The sequence below is a fragment of the Mauremys mutica genome, chromosome 3, assembly GCF_020497125.1.
Source record: "Mauremys mutica isolate MM-2020 ecotype Southern chromosome 3, ASM2049712v1, whole genome shotgun sequence".
Lineage (NCBI taxonomy): Eukaryota > Metazoa > Chordata > Testudines > Geoemydidae > Mauremys > Mauremys mutica.
Genome location: NC_059074.1, coordinates 97,299,883 through 97,321,375, shown reverse-complemented (window position 1 = coordinate 97,321,375; position 21,493 = coordinate 97,299,883). Strand labels below are relative to the sequence as shown.

The 21,493-nt window shown below is 45.0% G+C and overlaps 1 protein-coding gene across 1 annotated transcript in view; it reads left to right on the top strand.

Moving 5' to 3' along the window:
- The first annotated feature begins 3,614 nt into the window (after window positions 1–3,614).
- SOGA3 (SOGA family member 3) overlaps window positions 3,615–21,493 on the top strand; it is a 61,169-nt gene continuing 43,290 nt past the window's right edge. The window contains exons 1-3 of the mRNA XM_045009734.1: window positions 3,615–3,824; window positions 4,478–4,702; window positions 7,859–8,017. Of these exons, the coding sequence (XP_044865669.1) occupies window positions 3,624–3,824; window positions 4,478–4,702; window positions 7,859–8,017 (585 nt within the window). The 5' untranslated portion in view covers window positions 3,615–3,623. The remainder of the gene's footprint in view (window positions 3,825–4,477; window positions 4,703–7,858; window positions 8,018–21,493) is intronic.

Here is a 21,493-nt window from a genome sequence, read left to right as displayed (position 1 = left end):
AAAAAGAAGAATAAATAATTGATCAGAATCTATTGTTTCCCTGGAATGAATTTTGAACGAAAATTGTCCACATCTACTGCAACCTAATCCTCCTGTTTGCCCTGCAATCCGATATTGCCATGTGCAGCTAAAGAGAACTGCAATTGAGGCTCAAGGCCGGGGCGTGGTTCTTGTCCTTTCATCTCTTCTTTTCTTTTCTCTTCCCTTTGCTGCTTCCTCCCTCCCCCACCCTCTCTCTCCGAGGCCCAGTGAGGTCAGCTCGGGAATACTGCTGCATTTCTCTGAGATACTCTGGCACAGCTTGGTACCTCGGGTGTGTGTATGCATTTTACCAGCCCAGCAGCAGACAAAGTGGTGGTGAGTAATGAGACTGCCTTACAAGAGAGCCATTGTTGGTGTTGGGTTTTTGTTTTGTTTTGTTTGTTTGTTTTTTTCTTTTTCTTTTTTTTTAAAGTAATGTTGAATACGATTAAAACTCAACACATTGTAAATCATTTAGGGTAACCCTGCGAAAACTCCCTCTTCCTTTTGCATCCTAAAATCGGGAAAAGCCAGAAGCACCCGCAAGCTTTAATAAACACTTGCAATGTGTGCAGCACATTGAAACCTACTAGAATAAGAAGGACGTGATTTGTGCTGGGAGAGTGAACAGATTAAATGGAAGCCCCTTCTGAATTCTTGGCTGCTTCTGTCTCGGGGGATTTAGTTCCACACTGACGGGTGAAAACTGTGAACCTCTCTCTGGTTTACTGTTGGGGGTTGATTTTTTTTTCCGCCTTGGCAGCTGTTTCCAGCAGGAAAACCTGCAGAGAGGCAACCGCGTCCTGTCACCTCTTTTGACGCCACACGATTTTGTCTCTAGCGAGCTGATTCTATTGCAGTTTGTGCAGATGGGGAATTCTTATTTGGAAATGGGGTTCGGTTGCATTAAAAAGATTCTTTAATTTGTATAGAAGCCTGCCGGTGCTGGAATTTGGGACACGAAGGATTCAAGTTATATTCCTGGCAGATCTTTGCTGAACCTGATGACTTTGCTGCAGTGAAACTTCAGGAAGAAATCCAGGTAGCATGTAGGGTTACAGATTTGTTGGTTTAATTTTTAGCAACACCTAAAAGTCATAGTAATGAATAAGATACTGAAATCAAGTTGATTCCACCCGTTTTCAGCGTCACTATATGCAGTTTTTGACTGCAAGAAAAAAGAGGCTTTTTCAATAAGAGAATTCTGAAAAAGAGCAGCTTAAAATTCTGTTTGTAATAGGCAACTGAAATCTAAAGAAACACATTTCATAAATTGTTTTTATAAAGTAATAGATTATAGCCCCACTTCTGACAATTAATATATTGGAACTTTCTGCCCAGTTATGTACTTCTGAATATTAATTTTCAATACTTCAACTAAAATCATTATTGTAGATGTCAATGCATGTAACAGTAATCCGTGCATCCCTGGCAATAAGCAGTGTCATAGCCTAGAGTATGTTCCAGACTTATCTAATTGGTACAGAATATAGAATGACCTTGCCAAATTCAGGTTTCTCTCTTTACTGTTTAATGCTTCAGCTAATTTTAGATAATTAGAAATTTACTGGGGCCCCTAAAGTTTTTACTTTTGCATAAATTATCACTATAAATAAAAGTTGAATAAAGGCTATTAAATACATTTTGTTGATCACAGTGATCATTTTCAGATTATACTAAGAAGTATCTTTGTAAGGCTGCACCCAATAAATACCCTTTTTAGAATCGATTGTGACCATGGAAACTATCACTTTTCTAATATGGAAAAAAGTTGCCAGCTGAGCGTAATTTGGTAACCACAGCAACAGTCTGGAGTAGTCTAAATGTGTTCTCTGCTTCCTAGCCTTTTAAATATAAAGATGGGTAAAACTGGCCAGATAGACTTCTCATAATTAATAAATGTAATAATCACTGAGAAATCGGAGGGAAAAGTAAACTTTCACATATGACTCTTAAGAACTAGTGATATAGTGCTTCCGGACAACAAATTAATTACAAATCTGGGTTCAGAAGTTAATTTAGTAATATGAATAACAATAACCTATACCATTGTTTAAGGGCGGGGCTAGTAACGACTCCTCTGTTTAGGTGGTCCAACCCTTCGTACTACTGGGAGATCCCCGTTAGAGCTAAAGGAACTTCTGGTTTTATTTTCACGTGTGCAACCCCAAGAGCATAAAATACTCCCTTCCCCTCCCCCTCTTGCAAATGTCCTTTTTGACAGCTTTCTAGCACGATAGAGAGCTACATTAGCATCTCTAGCTAGACACACGGAACAACGGAGGACAAAGCAAGGAAGATGTGTGTGTACGAGACAAGTGCCACTTGCCATTCTTTACTGAATGGAACCACGAGTTCTGACATCAGCAGAAAAAAATCTCCCCTAGAGACACAAAGGAGCCAGGGTCTGATCTCAGCTACACCAAAGTTGCTCACATGATTTCAACAAAGTTACTCCGAATTTACATGGGTGTAAAGGAGACCAGACTTTGGCTGGCCATCCCAGACTGCGAGGTCTGCAAAGAACAGCAATTTTGAACTTGCTAGGGATTGAAATCAGGTGCCCGAGTTCATAGCTGTGTGGAGTTGGCTTGGAACAAAGCGCTCAGCCTCTGGCCTCCGGGCGCCTTCCCTCTTCGGCAGCAACGCGGCCCCTAGCGAATAGCTTGGAGGGAGCGGGCAGTATTTACATACCCCCCGCGGGCTGAGTCCCCCCTCCCTAGCGTTGGGGCTGGGCGCGTGCTGCCCCGCGGGGCTCCGTGCCTGGGTTTCCCTGCTAGCAAGCCCAGCTGCGGGTGTGCCGCGCTCAGTCCGGTGCGAGCACTGAGCGTGTGCGCCTCTCTCTGCCCCCCGTTCCCTTCTCTGTGCAGCTCGTTCCCCAGCTCCCAGGGAGGCGGCGGAGGAGGATGCCCCGGCTGCCTGCCGCCAGCGAGGCTCCCCGGCGCTAGCAAGCCGCGATGAACCAGCCGCCTGCCGGGGGCGCTGCAGCTGCTTCCGAGCCTCGCCAGCACCCGGAGGGGAGCAGCAGCAGCAGAAAGCAGCAGCAGCAACGAGCGTCCTCTCCGGCAGGCCCCAGGGACAGCCGCCCCGCCGCCACCCCCCCGCGAGCCGCCGCGGCCGCCTCCAAAGGCAGCTGGGCGCGGCCGCCGCCGGGGCAGAGAGGCGGCCGGGGCCGGGGGGACAAGCCGCCGCCCGCGCTGCTGCGGGGCGCGGCGCTGCCGGGAGCTGTCCAGCCCGCGGCTGGTGCTGAAGCGCAGCCGCCCGCGGCGGGGGCAGCCGCAGCCTCCCGGGCGCCGGAGCCGCCTCCCCCCGCCACGGAGCCAGCCGGCGAGGAGCCGCCGCCCGCGGGAGGAGGGGGCGGAGGAGCGGGCGAGCGGGAGGGGGCAGCCGCGCTGCAGCCGCCGCCCAGGAACTGGAGGGGCAAAGCGGGGCGGGCTCCGCAGAGGGGAGGCGGGGAGGCGGCCCCGGCCCCTCCATCTCCATCGCCGTGTGGCGCAGGCAGGGGCCGCGCGGCGGGCGGCGGCGGGTGCTGGCGGGAGGGCTGCCTGCAGACGGAGCTCATCCAGTTCCACCTGCGCCGGGGGCTGGCGGCCGCGGCCCAGATGCAAACCAAGGGCGGCAACCACGGCAGCGCCGCCGACCCGGCCGAGGCGCCCCTGGCCTCCTCCCCCTCGCCCATGGCGGCGGCCGGGCCCGAGGGGCTGCAGCAGGGCGCTGGGGGCGTTGGGAGCCCGAGCCCGCCCCAGCAGGAGGAGCTGCAGGAGGAGATGGAGAGACTGCGGGAGGAGAACGACACCCTCAAGGTGAGCGGGGGGATGGGCGATGGGCGCGAGATCCCCCCTTTATTCCCCTGAGGAGGGAGATTGGGTGTGAACCCCGCCTCTGGGCAGGTGGGGGTGGAAGTAGGCAATGCCTGGTTCCTCCATCCCCCTAGAAAGGGGCCTAGCACATAGCATCCACCCCCCGGCAGAGGTGGAGGGTGGGGCTGGGAAGATTCCTCTGGGGAGATTCGTGATCTGACCTGGAAAGGGGCAAGGCCTGTCACCCACACCCTGCCTGGGGAGTGACGGGGGGAGTGGAAGGGGAGAGAGCGGGTTAGCCGACCCCTTCTGCTGCTCCACATCTGTGGGTGGGCAGGATGCTGCACAGCAGATACAAAGCATCATGGGCTAGATCTCTGCTTGTTTCCTATTTCTTCTGCTAGCTCATGCCAGGGAGGATTTATAATAATATCAGTATAATACTATACAAGGGCAATAATGTGTTTTAGTTCACAGTATCTCTTTTACTGCCCTCCATTTCTCCCATTTGTCTTATTTTTTAATGGGCATGGAGGGAGAAGACCTGTTTTCCAGCTGCATTTTAGCCACATTTCCCTATGTTTTATCTGTGTATCTCTGATATTTATTTTCTTGGTCCATCTGTTTGTGTTCTCCTGTGCCTGACTGGGTGTCAGAATGAGATAGATGAGTTGAGAACTGAGATGGATGAGATGAGGGACAGTTTCTTCGAGGAGGATGCTTGTCAGCTGCAGGAAATGCGTCATGAATTGGAGAGAGCCAACAAGAATTGCCGAATCCTACAGTACCGGCTCCGCAAGGCTGAGCGCAAGAGGCTCCGCTATGCACAGACTGGGGAGATCGATGGAGAGCTCCTGCGCAGCATGGAGCAGGACCTCAAGGTACAGAAGCACCTAGTCTCAGTGTGTGGGTGCGTAGTTGAAGGAGAGAGCTGAGTGCTGAGGCAAAATGGTGCTCCCATATCCTAGTCTCTGACTCACACATTCTGCTCCATACCAGTTTGAAACACACATCTTCTAGACTATGCAGGGAGCACAGGGTATAGGAGGTCAGACTTACCCTTTGACTTGGGGGGCAGAATTTTATGGGCCATGTTTTGGGCTTCAGACGTGTCTTTTATTCAGTCTTTACTGAAGCGAATTCTTGGTGAAGTCATCAGGAGTTTAAGTAATTTCCCTGAGTGATTACACTCGGACCTTTTTAGGTCATTACAAACAAAACAACTTACACCCTATAGGCCAATTTTTGTAACCCAACTGAATAGTCCCATTGACTCCAGTGGGACCATTAGAGTATTTACTCAGGCTTCAGTGAGATTATTTGTATGAAGAAGTTATTCATAGGGTGAAATCACATCTCCACTGAAGTCAATCGAAAAACTCCCATTGACTTCAGTGGGAGACAGGATTTCAGCCATAGATCTTAAGGCCAGAAGGGACCATTACGATCATCTTATCTGACCTCTTGCATAATACAAGCCATAGAGTTTTACCAAGGGATTCCTGCCTCAAGTCCATAACTTCTGGCTGAGCTACAGCAAATATTTTAGAAAGAAAACCAATCACTTCAAGTGATGGAAGATCCACTGGATTCATAGGTAAGTTGTTCCAGTGGTTAATTGCCCTCATTGTTAAATATTCATTGCGCCAAATTTGTGCCTTATTTCTCGTCTGTGTGCTTTATTTCTAGTCTGAATTTTTCTACCTTTAGTTTCTATTCACCACATCTTGTTATGCCTTTAACTGCTGAATTATATACCTCTACTGTTAGAAATCTTGTCACTGTACTTATCAGCTGTGATCAAATCACCTATTAACCTTCTCTTTAAACTAGATACATGCTTTAGTCACTGTAAGGCAAGTTTTACATAACTCAAATAATTCTTGTAGCTCTTTTCTGAATCCTTTTCAATGTGTCAACATCCTTTTAAAAGTGTGGATACTGGAACGGCACATGGTATTCCAATAGTGATGTTGGTAATGCCATATACAATGATAAAAACATCTTATTTCTACTATTATTCAATATTCCCCTGCATATACATTAAAGGATCACATTTGCTGTCTTAGCCAGTGCATTGCAGCTGATTATCCACCATGCCCCCTAAGTCCTGTTCTGAGTTACTTCTTTCTAAAATAAAGTTTCTCATCCTACAAAGGTGACTTATATTCCAGATATTTGATCTTGCATTTAGCTATATTAAAATGCATGTTGGCCAAGTGAGCATAGTTTACCATGTGATCCAGATTGCTCCATAGAACTGACTTGCCCTTATTATTGTTTGCCACTCCACCAATTTTTGTGACATCTACAACCTTTACCAGCAATTGATTTTATGCTTTCTTCAGGATGTGTGATAAAGACGTAGAATAGCACTGGGACAAAAACAGATCCCTGGAGGATCCCACTAGAAATGACCCCATTGGATGATGATTTTTAATCAGAATATTTTGCATGACTATGTCAAAAACCTTACAGAAGTCTCAATACATTATGTCAGTATAGTTACCTTTGTCAGCCAAATAGTTAGTCTTGTCAAAAAAGGATATGAAGTGCTATTCAGCCTCAGGGTTGCAGAATCTAGGCCATATATCTGACTTTCCTGCCATGCCTGGGCTTAGAGGGAGGGTAACAGATGCTACTTGTGGAATCCCCTATGTTGGAGGACTACCCAACTGATCAGTTAAGCACAAAAGTGGGGGAAAGGAGGTCAGGATCTAGTCCTCTGACTTGATGTGATTTTCACCCTATCCTGCAGTCCCTTAGCCTAGGAATTCAGCAAAGATGTCCCCTCCCCCTCCAAGATCTGTGTGCATATGTGTGTGTGTGTGTAAGGGGTGGGGCGTAGGGATGGGGAAGTCATTGAATGAATGCTGCAGCCTATTGTATCAGTACTTCACACACAATTGTGTTTCCTGTCATGAAAGAGTGAGGTACTAGCTTCAACTGTTTTTTGATAGATAAAATTCTTCTGCATTGCTTTCTATGCATTATTTTTTTCTTTAGAGTTCTGTGTATGGGTGTGTACATGAAATATAACAGAGTATTAAAAACATGTAACAAATATTGTATTGGCCATAAAAAGAGAGAACTCTGAGCTCAGACTTAGGTAATGCAAACACCAAAGAAGGATTAACTGTGTCTTCAATTTTTAAAGAAACTAACACGTAAGATCTTTCAAAATGATTGTATCGAAGTTATCATAGCTGTTGTTGTTTACCTAAATATTTGATATATGTTATTACTGTTTTAAAAGTGCCAAAAAGTTATAATATGATGTTCTGAATGGCATAATTGTCATTTACATAAATGAAAAAAGGGATTGGGTGATGGTAAATTTCCTTAAACCTTCCCCCTGTGTCTGTGCAATTCAAAATTGAAAACAAAAACCATGAATGCTTCTTTTAAAAACGTGATACTGAATTTTAGTGTTCGACACAGGAGTCTGGTCACAAAATCTAAGGCTTATCTTATTTTTAAAATTAAAGTAATTAGCAACAATAAAGACTAGATTGTGACCAACCTTGCATGCCTCAACAGGGGGGAGGAAGTGAAGAGCTGTCCCCTCGTTTGTGCTTCATATGGCTGGAGAGGGTAGACCTTGCTGTTAGTCAGTGCTTCCATGGGCATTAACTGTCTGAAAGGGACATGCCTGGGTGCAGTAGGAAAGGAAGCAGTGAGTGAAGAAGTTGGGAGAACTGTCAATGCAGAATTCAGTCCCTTTCAAGTACAGTTTCCAAGGATGGTGGAGTTACTGCTTCATTGTGCACACCTGGGAATCCAGAGATGGAGTATTTGTTTAGGGCCTAGACCAACTCCCACTGAAATCAATGGAAAGAATCTTCTTTCCTAACTTTAATGAAAGTTAGGCTGAGTTCTTAGGTAGCCAGAATCGCACTGGTTGACTCTGGCTTCCGCACATCTCTTCCACACCCTTCTACTGAAAAAAGTCATAAGTGGTAATTCAGACAGTACTGCAGAAATACATATTTTTCATGTATGTAATTATTTATTTTTGCAAATACCATTTCATTTAGGTTGCAAAAGATGTCTCAGTAAGACTTCATCATGAGTTAGAAAATGTGGAAGAAAAACGAGCCACAACAGAAGATGAAAATGAAAAGCTAAGACAGCAGCTTATAGAAGTTGAGATTACTAAACAGGCTCTTCAGAATGAACTGGAAAAAGTGAAGGAGGTTAGTGTTATTTACTGGTGATACTTCAAAATATGTGAACTGTTTTTATTTCAACCTGAAGTTCTGAAATTACCATTGCTGAAATAACTAATATTCCATATACTTGTTGCAGTTATATGAGAGTTCTGAGGGTGCAGAACCAAAGGTGTCAAATGGTCAGGTTGAATAGCTTGATTATTGAGAAGTTGTAAACAAATTGGAGAAATTAAATGGGCTGTAAATATCATTTCAAAGACATACATAACCAAACTGTTGTCTTGCTTTTTTCTGAGACTGTGGGATTGTGGAACTGTCATAGCTAAGCCGTGGGGCTCTGAGACATTCTGCCTATGTAAGGCAGATGCCTGAGGAATGCTATGGGGAGTTTTAGTATAAATGTGCTGAATGGTGTCCTGCACACCTGGTTTTGTAAACTGGAGTATGTGCTCCCCCAGCAACTCCTGTTAGATGCTAGCAGGCATGCAGAGGAGCTAGGTCCTGGCCATGTTCCCATCCTAGCTACATTCCCTTTGAGTTTTGGAATATTAATGGATGCACTAGCTGTCATTTCAGCCTAGTGCTCAATGAAATGTTAGGTCTCAATGAAATGTCAGGTATTGTACCTGACTTGTTCACATGTGCTAGGCTGAAGAAAATGCTCTTTATCCTCTTCCCCAGCGCCTAGGTTCAAGAGCACCCAGATTTTTCTTAATAAAAGAAAAGTCTGCAACAGCAATACATAGCGCAGCAGATTGAAAGGTAACAAAGCAAGCATTAACAAGAAACAGTGTGTGGATTAAAAATGACTATTCCAAACAGATTTAAGAAATAACTCACCATTTCAGTATATTCATTCAGTGACTGCCACTGGCTGCCATTTTAGTGAGACTTCCCAACAGTCCAGTTGCTAGTCTGATCTTGTTAGAGAGTGAAGAAATGTATTTAAGTAGCTAAGTAAGGCAGGAGATTGTCAGCATTGTAGGGTAAGTTCTATTATTTTTAGAATTTGTTTTGTTTAATTTAACAGTGGTTTCATGTACACAATACCTGTGTTTTCTTTGCAGGTGTTGATACTCACACTTGTCAGTAGAGGATAAAGTGGTATCCATTGCCACACCCCCACAAACTTCCTCCCATTGCTTTTCCAGCTAGTAACTGGTTTGCCAAGAACATGAAAATCAGAGCCTGCTCCATCTTCCATGCTTGATACGCTCTTCGTCTTCTGGTTTTGTTCTGGTCTTCACTGTAAAACACCACTTCTCTTAGCTGCCAGACCCATCTGCTCTATGAGACTGTGGTACTTCTCTAGTTACTCTTAGTACTTGTTGCTAGACTCAGCCTTGCTCCAAACCTTCCCCAGTTTCAGTCCATTCATACTCCCTGGGTTGCTGTTCAGGGTTCAGCCCTACTTCTGACTCTTTTGCCCCAGTCCACTGCTGAAGGTTATGCCATGGTTAGCTTCTGCCTCACAACCTGCTTCCTCTTGGTCTTTGAATTAAGATCAAATGTGGTATCAGTTTAATATCTCATACATCATCTATTAGGGAGCTACATCTTGTACATGCAGGGGAATGAACTTGATAATGGCCTTTGTCATCATTAGCTTCTATGATCTCCTCCTAACTCCTGGATCTATTCTGTATACACTTCTGTCCCATGCCACTGAACCATGGATTTGCTCCTCATATCTTCCACTTCTCCCCCTGTCTTGAGTATCTGTCGCTTTCCTTCTCTGGTCCAGCAAGAAGGATCCTTGGAACTCTGGGACGAAGGAGAAAGCCAAGCTGGATTAGAGGCTGGTGCTATTCTTTTTGGTAATAGCTTCAGGAAGTCAGAGCTCACTGATGATCCCTGTTATCACAGAATGGGGACACTGTGCCAGAGAGGAGAAATGGGACACCCTTTGGAGACTGGGCACCAGAAATCAGGGCCCTGGGTACAGACACTGGTCATGAGAGGCAAAGTTGTCTCTCTATGCTGAGTTGGAGTGGAGAGCTGCACCCTAAGGATGGGGTAGGTTAATATTATCAGGCTGGACCAAAAAAGTCAAGAGAGAGACTTGAACCTCATCCATTTGGAGAAGGAACCTGGAGTAGAGGATGCTGACCTTGGCTAGGATTTTCAGCACAGGATGGGGGATATAGAAGGATGGTTGAGGAGAAGCAGTTCAGACAGAGGAGAGGGATATTGAAGAAAAGTCTAATATTATTCATGTTGCAAGCCTTTTGCCAGTTGGAAGAGCAAAGGAGGAAGCTAGGGACAGAATACTGATTTCCCGTCTTGCAAACTTGAAGTTCAGCATCTGTAAAGAAACTGTGAAAGTAATGTTAACATGAAACAACCATTAGAACAATCCAAATAATTCTGAAGTATAATAGAATATACCTACATCAAATTTCTATGTCTGCTGCCTCTCATATCTTCAGATGCTGATCTACATTTCTTGTGTCTTCAGTGACGTCATCAGACTGCCACAATGGTGGCTTCCTATTTTCTTGTGAATTATTTCTCTTTGGAACTCTAGTTCCACAATCTCTTCTCATCCTGAACAGCATTTACTCATTTGAGTAATCCCATCAAAATCAGTTGAACTTCTTTTCTGAATAAGTTCTACTCAGTGCGAGGAGGAGGCCAGATTCTGATCTCAGTTATTCCAGTATTATTCACTGAATTATTCACTGAAGTCAGTGGAGTTACTCTTGATTTACAACAGAGCAACTGTGATCTGAATGTGTCTCAGTAATTTGAATATCTTTTATATTGCATGTCACCAAATTTGCTGGAGAAATGCAAAATCCTAAATTCATATATTGGAAAAGTATTGAGCCTCTCTGTTCTTTAAAATGCATTAAAGTGTAACTTCTGTTGGGAGTTTGCTCTTTTTCTATGACAAACAGTGTGGAGACAGCAGAGATATGTGAAATGAGACACAAGAAAGTGTTGTGGAAGCCTCCTGTGCTAAGTAGCATGCCCCAGCTCACCAAGCAGAGAGTGACCAGAGCCAAACATTTCACAATAAAGATGCCAGGCCTTTAAGGCTGCTATTAAAGAAGATGGATTGGCCATATTGCAAGCATGTGGCATTAAAAGTACATAGGTTGTGCACAGATTGATCCAGAGATCTTCCCTGGACATTTTTACACACATACAGACATACACACATATGTGTGCACACACATGCACTTACACATTTGTGTCAAGTATCAGAGGGGTAGCCGTATTAGTCTGGTTCTGTAGAAGCAGCAAAGAATCCTGTGGCACCGTATAGACTAACAGACGTTTTGCAGCATGAGCTTTCGTGTGTGAATACCCACTTCTTCGGATGCAAGCAGTGGACATTACACATTTGGTATCTGATTCCTCTCTGCATTTGGAACAGTTGAAAATTGAAGGAACCATGGTGTGTTGCCTCATGAGTGGACATTAATGTTGCTCATGGCTGCAACAGCTTGCAATCAGTTTGACATCAGAATTTAGGGAGCTGTTTTGGGGTAGCATGTGATAGAACTGTGTTTTCCACTGACTGCTCCCACCTGCAGCCCGATGATGCCCTATTTAATACACTGTGCAGATTCTTTGCTTAGCAACCTTACCACTGCATATCTCCAGATGGAAGCAGGCCAGTTAAGCTGCAGTGCAGAATGCAGGTTTTTCATGTGCACAGTGGGGCTTCAGCCTTTCTTTGTAGCAAATTACTACTGATTGCTTATATCTGTGCCCCATTATTAATAATTATCATGAATAGTAATATTTTTATTGTAGGTAGCATATGATGCTAGATATACAGGTTCTGTAATTCATTTGGGTTCTCTAGCATATTTGTTAGTTTTTTAAGCACTTCAGTTCATCATTAGATATGCAACTTAATATTAAATATTTAGTAGAGGTTGGACAGTTATCAAGGTCAGCAAATATACCGTATTATTATTTAAAGCTGACAAAGGCATAATAATGAGTAATTAATTAATTAGGGCTACATTTTTGTAGCCTTTATGTAGTTTCTCAGAGGTGTAGTAGAAAGTAAGGATTCCCCCATCTCCTGCATGCACATTAATGCCAAATTCAATTGCAGCCAAGCACTTGGATGGATGTATAGGTGTTGCGCCCTAGATGCTTCCTGTTGGGTGAAATAGAGTAGGTATGGAGTAGGCTGGTGGCTGGGGGGAGAATGCTAAACCCCATAAATGGGTTTCAGAAATCACTTCTCCAGTGCAAAGGTAAAGCCCTGGGAGGCCTTGTCCCTTTCTGAGGTGGCCGGGGGATGTGTCTTTGCTGTCCCCTTGAAAATCCATCCAAATTTGGCCGAGGTATAAGCCACTGAAAAATTTTAGCTCACACATGCTTGGTAAAGATTTGTTAGAGTTTGGCAGCTAAATTCTCAGATGTTTCCACTCACAGTGAGTATGCTCCAATCCCTCACAGATCCTTTGTGTCAACTGGATTGTGCATACATCATCCCCACAGAGTGACTGAATGTGGTCCAGCCCAGGGTTCTAGGACTGAGCAGAACTTTCCCTGTAATTATTCCTCTTGGCTGCTGGGGCTACTGTGGCATCAGAACTGGGAGCAGGGAGATTGTGCTTTCCGTGTCTCCCCCTCTCTCCCCCACTGGAGACAGGGGAATGGTGAGGCAGATTGGGACAGGCTGATCTAGTTGTAGTCTCCATTCCCAGCAGTCCTAATCTCCTCCTTGGCGTTCCGCATCCGAGTCCCAGTTTCCCCTCACCCTCCCCCAGTGTCTCCCTGGCCACTCCCAATCTCCTTGACAGACAGTATCTGTCTCCCTCCACAACTCCTTGTTCACAGTCTCCTTGCCCAATCAGTTCCAGATCTCCCCTCCTGACTCCTCATCTGATCTACTTCTTTCCTGTCTTCCAGTCCCCAGTTGTCTCCCTGTTCCTCTCCGTCCTTGTTATACTCCCCCTGTCGTGCTGACTCTGTCTAGGGTGACCAGACAGCAAGTCTGAAAATTTGGGATGGGGGTAGGGGGTAATAGGAGCCTATATAAGAAAAAGATCCAAAAATTGGGACTGTCCCTATAAAATCGGGACATCTGGTCACCCTAGCTCCATCTCCCTCCCTGGACTTCTCATCCAGTCTGCCTCCCTGGCTTCTTGTCCCAGTCTCCACCCTCCTTCCTTGCCCCATTGTACCAGTTCCTTTGCCCAGCCAGTCGCAATTCTACTCTACACCTGGGGTCTTTGTCAGATTCACCTCCCTTGCCCCCATTTCCTCCTATTGGTCCCTAGTCTCAGGCTCCCCCGTTCCCCGCAGCTCCTAGTCTGACTTCAGTTTTCTCCACCCCCAGCTGGCTCCCAGTCTCCTCTGCTCCCTGTTTATCTCACTAGCACCCAATCCCAGCTTCCCCTTCCCCCAGGTCACAGTCTCTTTGCTTAGTCAATGCCAGTCTCCCAGTCTGTCTCCCAACCTCCCCTCTCCTGGGTCCCAGCCCCAGGTTCCTTGCCCAACATGTCCCAGTCTCCATCCCGGCTCCTAGTCCCTGTCCTTCTTGCAACTCCCAGTCACAGTTTCTTTTCCCTGCCCTCGCCACCAAGTCCCACTCTCACCAGGCTCCTTTTCCCAGTCTACTTCCTTCCCTCCTATCTACTCCAGCTCTCGTTCCCTCTGCATTCAAGTCGGGTGGCTTTCTGCCCCAATGCTGTCTGTGTGCCAGCAGGCAAGAGTTACTGAGAGCACAGGGGAGAAATGTTCCCCGTTCTCAGTTCTGGTGCCCAGCCCCACTTTGATCTGGACCAGCCAACAACAGCAAATACAGGGAAATTCAGGCTTTGTCCCTGTAACCATGCTGTGGGGATGGCTTATGTACAATCTGGTCAGCATTAGGAGCTATGAGGGGATGGCACATGCTCAGCACCCATGGAATCTTCAGAGATTTTAGCTGCTAAACTCTAAGAAGTTTCTACTGAGCATGCAAGAACTACAGTTTTTGAGAGCATTATTAGAATTTGGCCAAATTTGGGCAGATTTCCACAGGAACAGCTAAAAGGCACATTCTTGACACAAAGACCACTCCCTGCATTATTTCAAGTTCTTGCTCCCAAGCATGAATTAGATAAGTTCATGGATGATAGGTCCATCAATGGCGCCCCTAGTCTCTGTGTGCCAGAAGCTGGGAATGAGCAACAGGAAATGGATCACTTGATGATTATCTGTTCTGTTAATTCCCTCTGGGGCACCTGGCATTGGCCACTGTCGGAAGACAGGATACTGGGCTAGATGGACTTGTGGTCTGACCCAGTATAGCCATTCTTATGTTCTTATGAGTGTGCTGGACCTTCTCAAAGAAAAGGTTGCCAAAATTCTTTTATATTGGCAAGAGAATGTATTTTTCCTAGCCTTATTATCAGAAATGGCTGAACCATTTCGGCTGAAACTTAAAAAAAAAAATCAGCCTAAAGCACACCACACAGCATGGAAAACTTCAGCATAAATAGTTTGTTTGGCAAAGATATAAGCAAGTAAAACCAAGATCTAATCATTAGAGGTGTTGGGCAATCTCCTGTTGACTTCAGTGCACAAGGAATGCAACATCAGGCCTCTGGTGGCCATGCAGTGACCAGTGTAATTGGTGGAGTGCAGGGCTTATGAGGGGGGAAAAGAGAGGATAGTTGTACAAGGGCCCTGAGCTCAGGGGGGGCCCCCAACACATCTCTAACTGGGGTGAAATGGGAGTAGGTCCCCAGCAAACAAATTTTTCTCGATGGGCCTTGGTGGAGCTGATGTGGAGAATTTTGTAATCTGCTCTGTGGTTGCGTTCATTTTATTTTGTTTTAGAACTGTACTTCTCACAGTTGTCTTTGGGAATATAGTCAATTTTTATAAACTGACCAGTGTATGTGGAATATGTTCAATTGTGAAAATACTAACAACTTTCGGTCTGGTTCTGCCACTTTCTGCTCATACCGAGTAGTATTTCTAACACTGCAGGCAGTCCCACTGCAATGAACAGGAGGAGTATGTGCATAGTAACGTACTGTTTAATGTGAGCCCAGCTGGCAGACTTGAACCAATAGTTAACAATTGTTAACTAAATACAACAGACCACGCCCAAACAATAAACACTATGGGTTAGATTATGGCCTTGTTTGGCCTACCTGGATTTTGGGTCTAAGTCTTTTGGGGAGTGCAGCCTCCGCTCTCTAGTTGTTTACCACCCTGCAAGCAGGTGGGCAGGGAAGGGGGAAAAAGGGGTGGGGAATGGATGGGGACTTGGCCCTGCTCCTCTGCTCACTGGCTAGAGTAGTTGGCCAGGCCCATGTTAGAACAAGTCATCTGCACCCTTTCTGGAGTTCTAATAACTTACTTGTTCCTGGCACAAGATGGCAGCAGGGGAGGATTTGTGATACTTTCAATCACAGTTTCTTCCTGGGTCTGCTCCAGGGACAGAGGGCTCAGTCTGTCTGTCTATAGCAAAACATCTACCAATGATATCCCTACCTAGAGGATTTCAGTTATTGGGGCTCTCGGTCTGTCGCCTTTTATGAAAGCTTAATTAAAAATCAGAATTAAGATATTTTATTTCCAAAAGGTCTGAGAAGCAAAATCAAATCCAGGATTTATTTAGCAAAATATTTCCAAAATGCTCCCCAAACCTAGTGTTCTGTAAGCACTCTATATACAGACTGACAGACCCCGCCACTGACTTCCACTGGAGTCCTATATGTGCAGGGCTCACATGACTGCCCTTCCCCCAATATTTTTCTTTTTAAAACAATGATGAATATGGATGTTGCTCAAAGTCTGTGGGTGTGATTCTGACACCCTTGGTCACCGTAACTAATACCTTATTCTGTGAATATTCCCAATGATTTCACTAGGATCTAGGTTATCGGAATTTGGCCCCATGTAGGTGCTTTAAAGATGAGGAAACTGTGGTCTTGAAAAACAAGATAATCCCCACAACAAAATATATTGTAGCTGTTCCCTTTAAGTCTTTTGAAAATGATGTTAATGATGTGTCACAAGCAGAAAAAAAATGGTTGAGAAGTATATACCAGTGTGATGCAAACTGAGTTTATCCAAGTGGAAACTGAACAGCCTGATGGTCATTAAAAATATGGGCTCCAAACCATTTGTAAAATAGTACTGGAATATTTTTTTCAGGCTCAAGATATGCCTTCCTACAAGGAGATTTTCATTTGAAAAATGGCTAACAGGACCTTTTCAGGGTGACAGTGCTGCCCAAGTGCTGCTTGGTGTATTGTCATCAAATTGTCCCCAAGTTTACAAGGAATTTATATTAGCAGTTTTGCCTGTTTATCAGGAAATAATACAAATTGGCAAATATAATGAAGATAATATAAGTAGGATACTTTTAAAACTGAGGGAAATGGTATACTTTAAAAGTAATTCTGTCGTCACCTGTGATCACCAGAAAAAAATTGCCCCAGTGCATTGCCTTATTAAAGGCTGCTAGCTGTTTAAACTGGAAGACCTAGTAATACTGTACTGGCTTGCCTTTCTTTCCTTCCTAATGCCAGGATAATGTTGTTCTGATTCTTTTTTTCTTTACTTGATATGGGCAGCCCCAAGTTTCCACATGTAGTGGTGGTGATTGTGGATATTATTTATTTATTTATTTATTTATTTAATGATAGTGCAGAGAAGTCCCAACTGAGTTCAGGGCCTCTTTATATTAGGCAACGTACAAAAGAAAGAGACAATACCTGTCCCAGAGAGCTTACAATCGAAATAGATAAAACAGACAAAGAGTGAAAAAAGGAAGTATTATTATCCCCATTTTACAGATGGGGAACTGAGGCACAGAGAGAGTAAGTGATTTGTGCAGAGTCACACTGAAAATATGTAGCAGAACAAGGCACTGAACACATATGTCCTGCTTCCCAATTCAGTGCATTAAGCATAAGACCAACTTTCTTTTGAACCACTGTTCTCATCACTAGAGTTTCTGATGTCCACTAGAATCATTGACTCAGTGATGAATTATACTGACCCAAGTGAGGTGGCAGAGAAGTAAATCTAATCCATTTCCTTTGTGCAGGAGTAGAGGCAGCAAAACTGGTATACACAGCTGTTTATATGGGTCATGAATGGTGCAGTGGTCTTTAGTGCAGTTTGACCCTGAGCATTGAGGGCTTCAAAGATTAAGACAAGAGGCTTTGAAATGACCCCAGAAGTTAAGTGGGAGCCAGTGAAGGATGAGGAGCATTGCTGTCATGTGTTTTCAGCAATTTTTCCTACTAGAGAGCTGGTCTTCTGTTTTCAGCACAAATTGGAGCTGTCATGTTGCCACTACCTTTAGGTCCAGGTACTGTGAGTCACATTAGTCAAGTGTGGAGGCAATGAATGCATGCATCTTTGTTGCTAGGGCCTCCTCTTAAAGGAAGGATATGATTTCCTAGAAATCTGGAAGAAAAAGAGGATAGTTTATGCTATAGTTGCCACTTGAATATCCAATAGCGATATCCAGTATTAGTGATGGACTCCATTAAGGCCCCGAGGCACTGTACTAGCTTAGCAAACAGAGGAAAATATATCTAGCTCCTTAAAGTGTATCCTTATTTCCCACCAGCATCACTGCAGTCTTGCTTGGCTTCAGTTTGAACCAACTACCATGTGCTAATCTCTTGTAGGCATTGTGATAGCTTGTGACAGAGCTGAGCACATCTCCCCAGAAGGAGGTATAGAGCTATATAGGAGTCTCAGTTGCCCTTCTTGGATTCATTGGGGATCAGTTTTCAATCTTTCACTCCCAGTTCCATATTTGGGCACTCAAACTTTAGTCTTCTAGTTGCCAACTTGACTGTTCAAATGAGAAATGTGGTGCTCTAATTTAGAAGCCCAGGTCAGAAAATGGGGCTACCCAGTTTAGCTAGCTCTACACCAGTTGTGTTACCTTTCTCATAGCCAGGGCCGCCCAGAGGATTCCGGGGGCCCGGGGTCTTCGGCGGCAGGGGGCCCTTCCGTTCCTGGACCCGCCGCCGAAGTGCCCCGAAGACCCGCGGCGGGGACCCCCCCGCCTCCGAATTACCGCCGAAGCGGGACCCGCTGCCGAAGCGCAGCCTGGTCTTCGGCGGTAATTCGGCGGAGGGGGGCCCCGCCGCGGGTCTTCGGGGCACTTCGGCGGCGGGTCCCGGAACGGAAGGGCTCCCCGCTGCCGAATTACTGCCGAAGACCGAGCTGAACTTCGGCGGCGGGTCCCGCTCCGTCTTCGGCGGTAATTCGCCAGCGGGGGGTCCTTTCGCCCCGGAGCGGAAGGACCCCCCACCGGCGAAGACCAGGAGCGGCAGAAGCTCCTGCGCCCGGCCGCACAAGAGTTTGCCGGGCATCCCGGAGCGAGTGAGGGATCCCGCTCCAGGGGCCCCGAAAAACTCTGGTGGGGGCCCCTGTGGGGCTCGGGGTCTGGGGCAAATTGCCCCTCTTGCCCCCCCCCTCTGGGCGGCCCTGCTCATAGCTCAGCTGATTTGAGTGATTTTTCTCTGCTTAACTCTCCTCAGATAATATGACCTGAATTTTTTGTCTCATCCATGTTATCGCTGTCATTTTTTTTGTCATATTGATTGATTCAGTTTATTACATACCTTTGTGGCCATTCTCTATGGGATTATGTAGAACCGTCTCAAAGAACATTTCTTTGGCACATTTCTATAGAACTGGTCTAGATCCTCAAAGAAACAACACAGAGAGGGCCAGATCCATCCTCTTCATGCTACGTCAATGACGCAAAGGGGCAGAGGGCTGCTGTAAGAAGGCCACCAGGGATTCCCTTGACATAAGGGGGAATCTCTGCGTGGCATACATTACACCACGGCTCCCCCCAACCCCAAGCATAGAGGTGTGTTGAGGGCCTGATGGTAGGGTGATCAGATGTCCTGATTTTATAGGGACAGTCCCGATATTTGGGGATTTGTCCTATATAGGTGCCTATTACCCCTCACACCCTATCCCGAGTTTTCATACTTACTGTCTGGTCACCCTACCTGATGGGGGCATAATTGAAGTGGAGTCAGAGCACATTCTCTGTACATTTACCTTGCCTATTTAGACTGTAAACCCTTCACAAAGGGACCTTCTTTTTGTCATATGTTTGTATAGTGTGGGAGCTCTAGGCACTTCTGCAATATAAATAAATAATATTAGTAATAACCCTCCAGTCATTCTGAGCCAATGGAGCAGGCCCTGTATGGATTCCAGGGCACTCACTGGAGGATCATAGTTCCTTTAAAAATGTTTTGGTAATCTGGAAAAGTTAAATTCTGCACCAGTGTAATTTTTTTTCCCAAATGTATCAAAAATTGCTCCTCAACACGAAGACATTGTTTTATAGAATGAGTACACATTTCAAAATAGACTTTATTTTACTGAAAATCTCTTCAAGGCCATGAAAAATAATAGTTAAAAACTGTTTGCCCCTCAACCCGCTGTGTTCAACTTACTCTCTCAATGCACCCTGCCCCCGGAAGAAAAGCCTGGGAAAATAGATAGGGTTTGCAACCTGCCGCTGACAGTCGAAAAACTCGAACTCTGTCAGATCAAAGGAGTTGTTGTCATGGTTTTCATGTCATTTCTTGTATCCATGGCCACTGCTGTCTTTAAGACTTCTTTCTCCTGGTCTCAAGTTCAACTCTTCAGTGAACACACATTGCTAGGCCAGATTCTCCAATGCTTCTAGTAAGCATAGAACGGCACAGCACAAGGGGCTAATAAACGAGGTGATCATGTCCCAAGTAAGAAGCCTTGAAGCTCCCTTTGTTTTGCACATGGAATTTGACGGTGCATTTTTCAGGTATCCATTTGGGTGGCATGTGGGGGTGTCAAAGCTACCAGCATTCCTAGTCATACTCCTGAAAAGCACCACAACACTAGGTTGCTTGCCATTGCCCCATGCTGGAAAATAGGATATACTGTTATAGAGGTAAGCTTTGTCCTGCTAACAGTGCTAGGAATAAGAAGCATATCACAATACGGTGCTAGGAATAAGAAGCATATCGCAATACAGATGTGTGCTGTGAGGCATGTCTTGTTCCTTCTGGGAGTATGTGTGTGTAATTTCAAATGCAAAATCAGGTGAAAGAAATTGGCAGGACCTCATTCAGTAATGCAGATGAGCAGCAGGCAGCTAATCCAAGTTCTGACCATTACTATATAAAGGAATTATTATGTTAACTGTATAACAGATCAACAACTTGCTCATCTGTAACTTCCTCAAAATGACCCTTTTTTAGGTTGCTAACCTCCATTAGTAAGTTACACAATGCTTGCAAAATGAGGTAAGCTGATTGAACCTAACATAGCTGTACACACTCATTCTCAATAAGCTACAGCCAAATGACACTGAACACTAATGACACATGGTGGAATGTGCTAATCTAGCAAGGGTCTCCGCCTTTATGATCACAGTTTGAGTCTTTGGCTGGTGCAGAAATCGTAGTCCTTTCTTTTGTAGTTGCTGAAAAAAAATCTCCCTTTCAAAGGTGAATTAACACAGATTCTGTTGCTCACAACTGATAATGTAATTTGCATTAATTTCCAATGCACTCAATAAAAACAAGAGTTTGTGAAGTATGATAAGGACATTGGTTATAATACTGGGGCTCTTTAGTTGGGATGTACTTTGTGGTCCACAATGTCAATGACTCATTTTGCACCTGTCCGAAAGTAGGCCTCTGTTCTGGACGGGGAGCAGGTTATATCTGTTAGACAGAGATACTGCAGAGGTCATTATGGACACATTATCCAAGCCAACCTTGATCACAGCCAACATGTAGAGTCGGGTAGAAGTTGGTACCATCCTACCATTATGGCATTTTTCCTAATGCACTGAGCTTTTTGTAAAGTGGTCTGCAACCACAGTAACTGTTTTGTGTGAAGTAGCTATTTATGTGTGAATGTGCTAGGAATTAAAAATCAGCTTAAGCAAATATCTTACATGTTGGCTGGCTGGCTGGCTGGCTGGCTTTCTTTCTTTCTTTCTTTCTTGAGGTATAAAGAGAATGGATAATACATGTGTCAATGGTGAATACTGCATGCAAAACAGCTTCTCTGATTACGCTGTAGTGTAATATTGCATATAAATAATTATACAGAATTATGCATACACCTCTGTAGTGATTCTGTATTCATTACTAGCATGGTATCTGTACCTTCTAAGCAACTTGCCATTCACTTCTGATTTTATTTGTAAACTGTACTTGTGATACTGACTGCAGCACTACATGACACAGTCCACCTTTCTTCTTTTAGGGCATTGTGATTGAGTATGTGCAGTTGAATTATGTATTTGTAGTGTATGTCATTGAACATTACGTAGAGTCACTGGGGGTATGTCTACACAGCAAAGAAAAACCCGTGGCTTGCCCATGTCAGCTAACTCGGGCTCACAGGGATCAGGCTGCAGGGCTGTTTCATTGCTGTGTAGAACTTTGGGCTGGATCCTGAACTCTGGGACCCTCCCATCCTGCAGAATTCCAGGCTCCAGCCCAAGCCTAGAAGTCTACACAACGATGAAACAGCCCT